A 13,658-nucleotide genomic window follows, 5' to 3' on the forward strand; every position below is an offset into this window, starting at 1 on the left:
TCCCAGAAGAGGTTCTCTTTAGTCACCTGGGTGCATGTTGGTGGCTTGTCCCTGAGCTGTGACGGCTGCTCTCCCCTGTACCAGGTGGCTGGAGCAGAGTGTTGGAGGTGCTGTGTGAAGGCAGAGGTGCCAGGGCAGCTTTCCCAGCTGATGCCACTTGCTGGGGCTCTTCTCCCTGGGGCAGCCTCTTTCATCCAATGCTTCCCTCCAGCCCAAAGCAGGAATCTGAGTGTACAGAGTCCCAGCACCTAGAGCAGCCCACAGGGGCTCCATTCCTCAGCCCAAGGATGTCAGCATTTACATTCTCCCCTGCAGTTCTGAAGAGCCAGGTGGGGCCAGGGCATTGCTGCCGAAGGCACTGGCACCTCTGCACCAGGGCAATGGCTTGTGGAGGAACTGTTGTCTCCCAGGCCACTCAGCAGCTGCCCCACAGACTCCCTCCAAGGAGGGGCCACCTCTGGGCTGGCAGGACAGGCCTGGCAGAGGCCTAGCCATGCCAGTGTCTCATGGCACAGCCACCAAATAGTTGTCTGTAGAAGCAGCTTTCAGCCCTGCTGTGCTGCTGGGCTTGGGCTGGTGCTGCTCTGCCAGCTGTGAGCTGGTGGTGAGGCAGGCTGGGGATGGCTGCAGCCTCCTCTGGTTGCAGCCCTGTGTGCAGTAAGAGAAGGAGCTGACAAGGTGGCTGTGGGGGAGGGGTTTGCTGTCCCACTGTGGGGGCAGATTCAGAATGTTCATGCTGCCAGGGCCATGGGCACAGACCTGTCTGGGCTCCCAAGGGCTGGCTCTCCACAGTGCCACAAGGGACCAGTGCTGACCATGTCCCTGGCCACTCTCCAGTGGCCCCTGATGGCAGCCAGACCAGAAAGGGTACAGTGGGCTGCTGAGTGCTGGCAGGGCCAGGCACTGCCTGTGCTGGGGTGCTGGGGATGGCAGAGCAGCTGAAGCAGAGCCCAGCTTGTTACTTTACCCATCCCTGCTGCACACAGTTATGTGTCCCTTCCTCTGTCTCTGGCACGTCCTTCAAGGGGTATTTCTGGTCCCTACCATGAATTTTCCCTTGCCAGCCCTGCTGGCCCAGGCTGCTCTCGAGGAGCTGGTGGCTGCTCACCAGGCTGGGCTGTTCATGACAGACGCTGCTGCTGCAGCACAACTGGGCCTCTCCATGCTGCTTTCTGGTGGGGCTGGTTCTGCAGAGCACACTGGGAGGCAGCTGGATTCCTTCTGGAGTTCAGTGCTGAAGCAGAGCAGGAAGAGCAGCTCTGGCCCGCTGGGCTTGGGGGAGCCCCTGCGCCAGCAGTGCCCGGGCAAGGTGCTGTTCCAACACCACCTGCAGCCCTGCTGGCACCCAGGGCCCTGCTTTCTGGTCTGCAGGCTGCAAGGCAACCCTGAGTCCCTCCTCCCGCCCTGCTGGGACAGTCCCTGGCTCTGGGCAGCGGGCAGGTTGCAGCCAGGGCGCATGGGTTGTATGCAGTGTGCCAAGGCAGCATCCTGCCTGGGGGCACGGCACAGGGACCAGCCACTGCTACGCTGCCACACTGCCACACTGCCACTGCTGCCACCACCACACTGCCACTGCCACACTGCCACCACTACACTGCCACTGCCACACTGCCACACTGCCACTGCCACCACCACCACACTGCCACACTGCCACTGCCACACTGCCACACTGCCACTGCTGCCACCACCACACTGCCACTGCCACACTGCCACCACTACACTGCCACCACCACTCTGCCACCACCACACTGCGACACTGCCACTGCCACACTGCCACCACCACACTGCCACACTGCTACTGCCACACTGCCACACTGCTACTGCCACCACCACACTGCCACACTGCCACTGCCACACTGCCACCACCACACTGCCACACTGCTACTGCCACACTACCACACTGCTACTGCCACCACCACACTGCCACACTGCCACCACCACACTGCACTGGCATGAGCCCAAAGGCACCTGTCAGCCTCCCTTTGGACAGTGTCTGTGTGTGGTGGCCATTAGCACAGTCCCCCTGTGTCCAGGGCCTTTGCTGGTGCTGTAGCTGGGTGCTGGGAGGGGTGCTGGGCTGCTGGTCCCTCTGGAGCCTGCTGCTGTTCCTGCCGCCCTCAGCTTCAGCACTGCCTTTCTGTTCTCTCTGCAGCCGCCGAGCGTGAAGGCGCTGAGCTGCTCCCCGATGTCGGCAGCCTGGGAGTGCAAGGCACAGGACTCCTTTGCCAGCAGCGAGGAGCAGGACGAGGTGCCCCAGCAGGGCATGGTGACAGACACGGACATGGGTGGGCAGTGCCAGTGCCCAGAGGAGGAGCCTGAGGGGGCTCCCCAGAAGCGGCTGAGCACCCAGAACGGCATGCAGGACAGTGGGGGAGGGGGCACAGGGGTGAAGAAGAAACGGAAGAAAAAGGACCTGGGAGAGCAGGAAGGTGGAGAAAAAGCAACTGCAGAGGTGAAACCAAAGAGGAGAAGAGAGCCTAAAGAACCAAAAGAGCCTAAAAAGGCAAAGGAGCCCAAGAAGCCGAAGGAGCCCAAGCAAAGAGAGATGCCCAAGAAGCCCCGGAAACCTCGGGAGCCCAAAGCCCCCAAGGAGCTGAAGGAAAAGAAGAGTGGCTCTGAAACTACCCCCAGAGCAAGACCCAAGAAGAGCAGGTGAGTGGTGTGACCGTGTCTCTGTGCCTGCTGTGGACAGGGCTGGGCCACCCTGGGCCAGGAGTGCAGGCTCCTCGTGCTGGAGCCTGGATGTGCCGGTTGGGAGGCCAGGAGGAGCTCTGGCCATGCAGAGGCAGTGCAGGCAGGGGCCCTTCTGGGCATGAGGTCTTCTGAGACCCCAGCTCTGCAAGAGGACCAAAGAATCTTGGTGTCTTCTTGGCCTCTGTGCTGAATGTCCTGGAGGGCAGAGGGGCCTTAGGGAGTTGTCTCAGCAGCACAGTGTGCTGCTGTGTGGCCCAGAGCCTCTCATCCCTGTTCTGGGGCCCAGGAGTGTACATGGAGAGGACCCTGGCCCGGGTCTGTCTGTGCAAGGGTCCCTGCATGCCCCAGGGCCTGCAGCCTGCCTCCTCTCGGCTCAGGGAGGCTGGTGGAGCACTTTCCATCTCCTATGCCTCCCTTGGGCAGCAGAACCTGCCCCTTGCAGCTGTGGAGCTGTGCTGGCAGCCAAGGCTGGCAGTGAGGCCTGGCCTGAGGGCTCTTACTCCTGAATCACAGGCTGCTTGGCCAGGAGCTCTGCTAGCCTTTGGACTGGGCACGTGTGTGGACCGCACAGCAGGTCTCAGCAGCAGCAGTAGTGTTTGGATTAGTGTCATGGTCTGGCAAGAATGAGTGCTTCTGGAGCCTTGTACAACGCAGCTCCTGGATTGGAGCTGGGTCCTCCTCCTGTGCTGTGAAGAATCCATAGGATGAGTTTAGTTCTGCAGGCAAAAGGGTCAGTACAGGAGGCAGCTGGGAACCTTGCAGCAAAACCTCTTCCGTTAGAAAGCACCCGTTTGGGAGAGCTTCTTGAAGGCACTTTCCTGGAAATGGTCACCAGAGTCTGGGATCTGCCCAGCTACTTCCCACCATGGCTGTCTGCAGGACACAAGTGTGGGCAAGAAGCAAGCCCCAGGTCTTCCACAGCCCTGCTCCTTGGGAACTCGCTGACAGCTGGATCCTGGAGAGGCCAGGGCCATGGAGCTGGCACCAAGGTGGCCATAAGTGCCATTGCCATGGGTTGCTGGTGAACAGAAGGTGTAGGCCAGTAGAGTTCTCATGCCAGGCTGGTGGGGAGCTCAGCAGGGTGAGAGCTGGGCGCTGTGTCCTCCATGTGTCCCTGAGCTGTGCCATGCTGTCACTTGTGGGTGCCTGGGGCTGTGCACAGAAGGAAGCCAAGCCCTTGTGTTGCCAGAGCAAATGAGGATGGGCAGATCAAGTGGACAGTGGCAGGAGAGTAAGGGAAGGGCTCCTGAGTGCTCTGAGGAGGGCTGCAGCAGAGAGACTGAAGGTGGAGAGGGAAGCAGAGGGGCTACAGGTAGGGAAGGATGAGGACCATGTAAAGGGAGAGCATTGGGCACCAAGGAGGACCCTGGGCAGCAAACACCTCTGTTCCACCATTGAGAAGCTGCCTTATGGACAGTTCACGGAAGTCCATCCCTGTGGTAGGACCTTTGGGGACATACCAAAGTAGGGGAAAGTTGGGGAAGAGCAGACTATGAAGGCTTGGACTTCTGAAGGCACTCATGGCCCTTATCCAGGAGCTTGTTGCCACCCTGGCAGGTCCCTTGGCTGTCAGCAGTGCCTTCACAGGGTGCTCAGAGCAGACCATGCCAGTGTGCCCTGCTGTGGGTGGGCAGCTCACACTGCTGGACCTGGGAATTGCAGCAGGGTAACCCCAGCTGCAGAGCTGAAGATCTTGGTCCTTCCCACAAAGGCAGGGCAGGGTCTGGGGGTACCAGGAGGATTTTGAAGGAAGATCTGCTTGCTGGGGCCAGTGTGCAGAGCCCTGGGGAAGAGGCTGTCCAGCTAAGGGAGGTCACTGGCTTGAACTGGGGTCGGCAGAAACTGTGTGTGGGAGCCTGGGAGTGCCAAAGCTCTGTGCTTTCTGATGCCCCAGTGGAGTCTAAGCCTGCGGTGCTCACCTGCACCTTCCAGAGGGCCTGGGTCTGCCCCTGCTGCTAGGGCAGCCCAGCCAGTAGGTCCTTCTTGCAGCCTCTCCCTCCACAGCTCCTCTTTGAGCCCCTTCTCAGACGGTCGCCTTGGCCTCTGGGTCAGCCAGCAGCAAACACACACACAGGAGGAGCAGCTGCTGAGTGGAGGCACCCATGGGTGTCAGGGTGGCAGCTCTGCAGGGAGCAGAGACAGGGGGGTGGGCTGGGGGCCCCAGGCAGCATGGGGGAGGGGGAGGTGAGCAGCAGACAGGGTAAGGCCTCCATGCATCCGAAATGGTTGCAGGGAGTCCTCTAAGTGGCAGATAATGGTGCTGTGATTGCTTCTAAATTATTTCTAATCACAGCCAACTACTGGGTCAGGAATGGAGCTGCTGCTACTTGTGACTCAGATCAATACCCCAAGAGCTGCTGCTCGGGCAGGAGCAGTGCTGGCAGCACCTTCCCAGGACCTGGGAGTGATGCCAGGGCACGGCCAGGGCACGGCCAGCAGGGGCTTGTCCTCAGCAGCACATCTGTCACTGCTTGGAGTTTGTTGGCCCTGGGCAAGCAGCAACTTCCCTCCTGAAGTGGGGGCAAAACCTCGACGTGGTTTGAAATGAAAGCTCATTCTGCTGCTGGGCAGGCCTGGTGTGGGCAGGGGCAGCATGGCAGGGCTGTGGGTGAGGGAGAGACAGTTGCTCAGGGAGAGGCACCAGCTCTTTGGCATCTTTCCCTGACAGAGGGTGAGGATGGTCTGGCACGATTGCAGTGCTTGTTTCTTGCCCTGGTGCTTCCTGGGCACATGGCCTTGTTGTGCTAGGTGTCATGGGGCACAGGCTGGACCTGACTCCAAGAGCATGCTGCAGGCTTGGGCTGTGTGTTTGCACAGCTCAATCTCACAGGGGTCACTGGGAGCAAATCCCACTGTGACCAGAGCGTGGAGGACAGTTGCCTGGTGGGACACATCCTCTCATGGGCCCCTGGAGGTGGTGGTGACTGCCAGGGTGGCCCTTTGCTCTGGTGGGACAATGGGACCTGTGTGCTCCCTGTGTTTGTGGTGCTAGCAAGGCTGAACTTGCTCTGGCTGCAGGCAAAGGCCAGCATTGGCTCAGCTGTTTTCTCAGGAGGGGCCTTGGTGCCAGGGAAGATAAACCATAAGCTGGAGCAGCCTCTGCCTCGGCACTGGGGTAAAGGTTTAGTGTGGCCTGGCAGCCAGGTTTGTCTCTGGGGAGCCAGCACACAGGTTGCCTCTGGAACTGCTGAACTCTACTCCTGACTTTTGATGGTGCAGGATGTGTTTGTGACTGCTCTGCCCAGGGCAGGCACCTCACTGCCCTGGCCTGCTGGGGCTGGTGGTGAGAGATCCTCCTTGCACCTGTGCTGGACACAGGTCCTTGTCTCCATCTCCCATCTGGTGCAGAGGCTGCTGCACTCTGGTGCAGGACCTGCCTTCACTCTGGAGACCTGATGGCCCGAGGAAAGGTCACCCTGCCTGCAGGGGAGAGTCTGGCCTGGTTCCTTCCATCTCATCACCACACTTGAGCGACTGTCCAGAGTGCCCTGACCTCACAGTTCCCCATGCAAAAAGAGAAGTGAGGGCTGGCCATGAGCTGAACCCCATCTCCTTCAGCTCCTATGGGGCTGCTCCCCTGGCTGTTGGAGCCCCCCAGCTCTTTCCACCCCACACCAGGCCAGAGCAGGTGAACCTTTCAATGAGCATCACCAACTGGGGATCCCCAATGCTGAGAGAGGCCCCAGGAGCCTTGAGCAGCCTGCTCCAGTGGGAGCAGAGCCCTGTGTGGGTGCCTGCTGGCTCTCCCCCAGGATCCCTAGGACGAGATCTGTCTGTCCGTCTCAGCAGCAAGGACACCCCTGTGGAAAAGAAGAAGAAAGGGAAGAGGAAAAATGAGATCCCAGTGGACAGTCTGGATTTGGATCAGGATCTCCTGAGCCCATCTGCACAGAGCCCAGAGGAGTCTGCGGAGTCAGCCGACAGCCAGGTACCTTCCACAGCCCTCCCATGGCTGCCAGGGGCAGGGCCTGGCCGCCTCTGGGCAGGAGCAGAGCTGGGCCCCAGCAAGCAGGAGCAGGGCCGTGGCCTGCCCCTGTGCCCTGAGTGTGGTTGGTGTCACACAGAAGCGGCGCTCAGGCCGGCAGGTGAAGAGGAGGAAGTACAACGAGGACCTGGACTTCAAGGTGGTAGACGACGATGGGGAGACCATCGCCGTGCTGGGGGCCGGCCGCACCTCCGCGCTCTCCGCCTCCACGCTGGCCTGGCAGGCAGAGGTAGGGCTGGCTGGGCACGGGGCTCAGGGGGTGTCAGGGGAAGGGGGGTCCCAGCACAGGGTGAGTGCCTGTTTGGGAGTCTGCAGTCTGGCTGTGCACAAAGGGGTGGGCAGGAGGTATGCAGGTCCAGCTGGTCCCCTCTTGCCTGGTGACTAAGGCCTCTGGAATGTGTCCCTGAAGGCATGACCCCCACACTGCCCTGCCCACCTTTGGCTCCTGTCTCTGTAGCTTAAGTCCATGAGGCTAGGCTGGTTTTAGCTCTGCCAACCAAGGGCTTTGTAGGGGCCAGGTCATCATTTTCTGCCCATTTGCTCCTCTCCCTCAGTGCCACAGAGATGCCCAGCCCAACACCATCCAGCCAAGCTGACCTGTGGGCAGCATGGCAGGATCTGGGCAGCACGGCAGGGACCAGCTGTTGTCACTGCAGCTTGGGCCTCACTGCCCTGCCTCTACTGCCCACTCCTTCAGTGCTGGCTCCTGCTCGCTGTTGGCAGTTCCTTGCTGCTGGTCTGTGTGGTGGATCCTGCAGCTCATTCTCCCCCACTGGTCACTAACAAGCTGCCAGATACTAACTGTTCTCACAGTGTTCCCCTGTCCTTCTCCAGCCCCCTCTTCACAGGGCTTTGTGTGGGCATTGGTCAGCAAGGCAGTAGATGAGAGCTGGCCTGATGCTCTCTGCCTTGCCTGGGCAGAGGCTGGCACACAGCCTGGGAGGTTCCCAGTGGTGCTTCAGCTGCTGCCTGGGCTGTGTCCCAGCTGGGCTCCTTGTAAGCATCTCTTCAAGGGAGGTTTTCAAAACAGCAGGTGAGAATGAGTTGCCTCTGGCTTGTGTTCATGCTGCCACCCTGCTCTCTCCTCAGTCCTGGACTTCCACCTTGATTTGTCCTGCTCCAGATGTGTTCTGGAGGCTGCTGTCTGACAGCAGCAAGGCTCTGCTGAGCGAGCTGCTGCGCTGGGCTCCTGCCAGCAGGCCAGGACTGACCCAGCACGGCAAGATGGGAATGCTGAGGCCTCAGGGCTGCGCTCCCCATGGCCTGGACTTGCAGCTTTCTCCCCTAGACCCTGGCCACATTCCTCAGCAGCTCTCTGGGGCAGTGCAGGGCTTCCCCTACAGCCTGCAGCCCAGGGAAGCTGGCTGGGCTCCAGGTCAGCCTGGGAGCTCCCAGCCACAGGATGCTGGAGCTGGCTGAGATGTCAGCCCCTGACCATGTTCACACAAACCCTTTGTGGTCAGAGTCAAGGTGGAGCTCAACAGTGCCAGAGTGGATGCCCAGGTGTGAGGAAGCAGGCACTGCACAGTTTCTGCATGCTGCCCTTGGCTGTGTTACTCTGGAATGGAGCAGAGCTCCCCAAAGAGATCAGGAATCCTCTGGGCCACAGAACTGTAGCTGAGGGGCTCAGAAAGCTGCTGTTACCCTGCTCACTGTGTGACAGTGCTGGGTTCAGCATCCTGCCCCACACTGCCATCAGTGTGCCAAGAGTGAGGACTGGGGCATGCAGGGGCTGCTGCAGCCCTGGGCACCACCTTGGCTTTCCCAGAGCCTTTTGGGTGAGTACTATGGCATGCCCCAGCTGCCTGTCCCTCCCCAGCCTGTCCTGTGTCTTGCTTAGAGAGGTCCTTCTCATCTGCCAAAGGACATCTTAGGGCTTCTTTGCCTTGGACCAGACTGTCTCTGTCTGAAGAGGGTGAACAAAATCCTCCTCCTTTCTGCTCTGCACTTTGCTCTTCCCCCTGCTGCCAAACCATCTCCCAGCCAGAGCAGAATTGGTATTTCTGATGCTCAGGCAAGCTCTACTTTGCTGCTTCTGTCCTCTTCCCTCAGCCTTTCGATGCCTCTCCTGCTGCAACACAGGCACAAGCCTCATTCTCCTGTCCCTTAGCATGTGGTGGGGCTGGGACAGCCCAGGCCTCTTCACTTCCTCTGTGCCTGCTTCTTGTAGCTGGAAGCAGGACAGTTAGGGCCACCCCCAGCCAAGTTCATGTTCTCAACGTGAGGGAGTGGGCTGGGAGCCTGTGGGTGGCCAGCAGAAGGTCTCTGCAGCCTCATGACTTCCTCATGGCAGAGCTGGAGCCTGTGGAGGGAAGGAGGAGGTTCTCTTGAGTGTCGGCAGAGCTGCATGGACAGCAGTGGGGCCGTTGCTTGTGTCCTATGTCCATAAGCAGGGCCCAACAGCCCTGTCTGCTGTGCTGGCACACTGGGGACATCCACCACTGGGGGGCTGTTTTAATGCCAGGGCAGGTCAGAGATGTAGCTTGGAGCATGGGAGCAGATGGGCACCTCTTGGCATATTTCCTTCCTTCAGTCTCGAGGTAGAAATGCCCAAGCTCCCTTTTTTCTGGGACACTTGCCACCCTCTCTGCCTTGGTCTAGCTGGAAGGACCTACACAGCTGAGCAGGACAGAGGGCAAACTTTCTAGCCCCTGAGCATGGGCATAGGACAAACACAGCTGGGCTGGCAGCACCTGCACCCTCACACCCAGCAAGGGTTCTGCAAGTGCAGTTCTCCCAGCTCCCACTGTGCCAGCTCTGCCTGCCCAGCTGCTGGGCAGGGAGAAGAGCAAGCAGCTATTCTGTAGTGGGAGAGTGCCAGGGTCCAAGCCATGCCTGTGAGCCAGAAACATTGCACTCTGCTCTCCTGTCCCCAGGAGCCTCCCGAGGATGATGCCAATATCATTGAGAAGATCCTTGCCTCCAGGATGGTACAGAAGGAGGTGAGTGGCAAAGATGTCAGTGGGGCTGAAGGTCCCTGGGCAGAGGAGAGGTGAGGCCTGGCTGCCTTGTGCAGCCGGGCCATGAGATGGAGCAGCAGTTGGTGCTGCTGTGCCATTCCTCACACTTGCTCTATTTGCAGGGTGCTGCTGGTGTATGCCCAGACTGGCACCTTTCTGGGTTGGGGATCAATGTGATGCCCTGAGCACCAGAAAGCCTCTGGAGAGGAGTCAGCTGTGCTGGTGCCCAGGAAGTGTTTGAGGTCCCTTTGCTCAAGGGTGGTCTCACACCACACTTCCCAGGGCCACTGAGCCTCCAGGCCAAGCCACGTGCTGAGTGCCTGCCATCCTCACAGCCCTGGGCACCCTACCTGTGCCCAGGCAGGGTATGCCTGGCTATGCCCAGAGCACAGAGGATGTCCCCAGCTCCTGCACAGGCTCTAACTGTTGCATCCTCTCCTTCCCTTGGCTTAGGCTCATCCCGGAGGCCTGGCGTTCGAGATGGAGGAGTTCTACGTCAAGTACAGGAACTTGTAGGTGCCCTGTCGTGGTGCCCTGTCGTGGTGCCCTGTAGTGGTGCCCTGTGGTGGTGCCCTGTTGTGGTGCCATGTCGTGGTGCCATGTCGTGGTGCCCTATCATGGTGCCCTGTCATGGTGCCATGTCGTGGTGCCCTGTGGTGGTGCCCTGTCATGGTGCCCTGTTGTGGTGCCCTGTCATGGTGCCATGTCTTGGTGCCCTGTCATGGGGCCCTGTCGTGGTGCCCTGTAGTGGTGCCCTGTAGTGGTGCCCTGTGGTGGTGCCCTGTCATGGTGCCCTGTGGTGGTGCCCTGTCATGGTGCCATGTCATGGTGCCCTGTCATGGTGCCCTGTCGTGGTGCCATGTTTTGGTGCCCTGTTGTGGTGCCCTTTCATGGTGCCCTGTCGTAGTGCCCTGTCATGGTGCCATGTCGTGGCGCCATGTCGTGGTGCCCTGTGGTGGTGCCCTGTCATGGTGCCCTTTCGTGGTGCCATGTTTGGTGCCATGTCGTGGTGCCATGTTTTGGTGCCCTGTGGTGGTGCCCTGTTGTGGTGCCCTGTGGTGGTGCCCTGTGCCATGCAGCAGTGAGAGCTGCACCCCCACAGCCCCAGTCCTGCCTTGCCGCCCTGGGAAGCAGGAAGGACACTGCAGCTGCAGTGATCAGTCTTGGCCTGGGCCTGGGCCCATCTCCCTCCATAGGCTTGGGTGGTCCCGAGGAGGTCTCTGTGCTGTGGTTGGATTGGGGTCAATATCCTCTTGGGCTGCAGTTTGTTGCTTTTTCTCCTCTGCAGCTCCTACCTCCACTGTAAGTGGGCAACTCTGGAGGAGCTGGAGAAGGACCCCAGGATCTCCCAGAAGATAAAGCGCTTCCGGAACAAGCAGGCCCAGATGAAGCACGTTTTCACTGAGGTGAGAGCTGGGCATGGTAGGCAGCTGTGCCCAACCCTGGCACATTTGGCAGGGCACAGTGCAGTGTCTGAGCAGGCCAAAAGCTGAGCTCTGCCTTTGGCACCTTCCTGCCCCAGTGAGCCCAGCTGCACAGCCAAGGTTCAGGCGGTGGGCAGGGCTTACCGCAGCTGTGCCTGCCCTGCCTGAGTTCTGCCAGGCTCAGAAGTCCCAGAGCTACCTAGAGCCCCACCTGTGCTCCCTCACTGACAACGTGGCAGTGCCCAGGCAGCAGTGTGGCACCTTGAGCTTCCAGGCTGGTCTGAACAAGGGCACAGCACAAGAGGGTGAATGGGTGGGAGTGAATGCTGGAGCCAAGGGGCCCTGACAGTGCCCTGAACAGTGTCACTGGCAGAGGTATGGTAGGATGACAAATGTCACCTGCCAGCCACTGCCACCCCTGGACACGTTGCTCAGTGGGAGGGAGGGCAGCTTCCAGTGCTGGAGCTGCTTTCACAGTGGAGCAGAGTTGCTGTGGGAGAAAAGAAGCACCCAGATGCTTGGGCTCAGGGCAGCTCCTGCAGCAGATTCATCTTAACATGAGGAGGGTTCTGGGGTCGATCTTGCTGCTCTGAAGGTAGCTGTTGGATCCCCTCAGGCTGCCACCCACAAGTGTAAATCAGACCAGTAGGCTGTGAACTCTTCTGCATGGAAGTAGCTGGAGGACTGGGGGTGGGGTCTGCCAGGATGCAAAGGAGCAGCTGATGTTGAAGGTGCTGCACCAACAACCATTTAGCAAGGAGCAAAGCTCTGCCTGTGCCTGCCTGGGCTTGGGGAGCTGTGATTACAGAGGCCTCTCTCCTCCCCAAGATAATGTGTCTGCCAAGGACCACACTAGACTGAAGCCCACTACTCCCCAGGGGTTGCTGGCAGAAGCAACTCCTGCCTCAAAAGCAGGTGGTGCTGGTAGCTGAGCGGAAGCTGGGGAGAGGCAGACAGGAGCTGTCATCTCTGGCAGAGGAGTGGAGGTCCTCAGTGCCACATGCGGCTCCGTGTGCTGCACACAAGCTGGAGCAAACAGGTGAGGGCCAGATGGGCTGAGAGCCTGGCCCTGCCTCCCAGCAAGGGCAGCATGGAGCCCACAGCCACTCTGAAGCAAGAGCTTTGCCCTCTGCAGGGCTCCTGCATCCTCCCTGTCCAGGGACAGGTGTCAAGTACCTTTGTCCAGGGTGCTTGGTGTGCTGCATGCAGCTGGCAGCATCCTGGGGACAAATGCCCTGCAACTGTGTGCTCTGCCAGCCACCTGTGTGACCTTTAAGTCACCTTGAGCTTACCTCTCTTGTTGCTGTCGCAGCCTGATGAGGATTTGTTCAACCCAGACTATGTGGAGGTGGATCGGATCCTGGAGGTGGCCCACACAAAGGACCCTGACACCGGGGAGGTGAGCAGCTGTGCAGGGAGGGGGCTTGGCCGGAGGCCCACAGCAGTGCCCAGCATCTCTGGGCACCCTCAGGTCTCACCAGTCCTACACAGCCTGTGCCCTGGCACTGGGGACCCCTTGGCAGAAGGCTAAATGGAGGGGTTGCTGTCACTGGGACTGACTCATGGTGGCAGCCTGTGCCGCACACTGGGACTGAGCAGCTGTGAGCCCTGTGCTGCCCTGAGCCCCAACACCGACCCTGAGCCCTAACACAGCCCCTGAGCCCCAACACTGTCTCTGATCCCCAACATGACCTCTGAGCCCTAACACAGCCCCTGAGCCCCAACACTGCCCCTGAGCCCATTTCTCTGCACTGCAGGAGGTGACTCACTACCTGGTGAAGTGGTGCTCACTGCCCTATGAGGAGAGCACGTGGGAGCTGGAGGAGGATGTTGACCCAGGGAAGATTAAAGAGTTTGAAGCCCTCCAGATCCCTCCAGAGATCAAGCACACGGTAACGTACCTGGAGGTAACGTACCCAGCTGGCAGCTCCCTGCCCTGGGCAGGCAGGGGCTGGCTGTGTCTTGCCAAGGTCCAGCAGTGTTGACCTTGTCCCTGCCGCTGCAGTGCCAGCCCCATATCCTCCCCTCCAGGGGGGTTAGTTAGCAGGATCTGGGGGCGGGATCTGGGGTAAAGCCCTTGTTGTCAATCACCTTGTCCTGGTGCACAGCCCTAGCAGCAGGGTCTGGCCTCACTGAGCCTTGGCCTCTCCCTCTCCATGGACCCTGTTGCTGCTCTCTGCAGGAGCGCCCTGGATCCGAGTGCTGGCAGAAGCTGGAGAAGTCTCGGGAGTACAAGAACAGCAACCAGCTGCGGGAGTACCAGCTGGAGGGCATGAACTGGCTGCTCTTTAACTGGTACAACAGGTGAGGAGGGGCTGGGGCATGGTGCTCCCATGTGGGGTCCTGCTGGCACTGGGGCCCAGGTGTGTGCATTCCCAGGAGCAACACAGCTGGAGATGCAGAGCTGGCAAAGCGGGGCCTGACACAACAGCTGCAGAGACATAGCAGTGCTGGAGCTGGCAGGCAGCTGCCAGGGAAACTGTTGGTTTTAGTTCTAAACCTGAGTCTCTAGGAATGTCTGGTAAATGCTGGTGAGGCTTAGAGACAGCAGAGCTTAGCTCTGGGTCTAAGACACACCTGAGTTGTGGTACTGGC

At 59.8% G+C, this 13,658-nt stretch overlaps 1 protein-coding gene across 1 annotated transcript in view; it reads left to right on the plus strand.

Annotated features, from left to right (window-relative positions):
• The first annotated feature begins 1,045 nt into the window (after positions 1–1,045).
• Positions 1,046–13,658, plus strand: part of CHD6 (chromodomain helicase DNA binding protein 6) — a 52,415-nt gene continuing 39,802 nt past the window's right edge. Inside the window, exons 1-11 of the mRNA XM_054392136.1 lie at positions 1,046–1,309; positions 2,153–2,652; positions 4,828–4,840; positions 6,488–6,622; positions 6,759–6,908; positions 9,556–9,621; positions 10,093–10,151; positions 10,928–11,045; positions 12,376–12,462; positions 12,821–12,970; positions 13,246–13,367. Of these exons, the coding sequence (XP_054248111.1) occupies positions 1,046–1,309; positions 2,153–2,652; positions 4,828–4,840; positions 6,488–6,622; positions 6,759–6,908; positions 9,556–9,621; positions 10,093–10,151; positions 10,928–11,045; positions 12,376–12,462; positions 12,821–12,970; positions 13,246–13,367 (1,664 nt within the window). The remainder of the gene's footprint in view (positions 1,310–2,152; positions 2,653–4,827; positions 4,841–6,487; positions 6,623–6,758; positions 6,909–9,555; positions 9,622–10,092; positions 10,152–10,927; positions 11,046–12,375; positions 12,463–12,820; positions 12,971–13,245; positions 13,368–13,658) is intronic.

The sequence above is a fragment of the Indicator indicator genome, chromosome 24 (genome assembly GCF_027791375.1).
Source record: "Indicator indicator isolate 239-I01 chromosome 24, UM_Iind_1.1, whole genome shotgun sequence".
Taxonomy (NCBI): Eukaryota; Metazoa; Chordata; class Aves; order Piciformes; family Indicatoridae; genus Indicator; species Indicator indicator.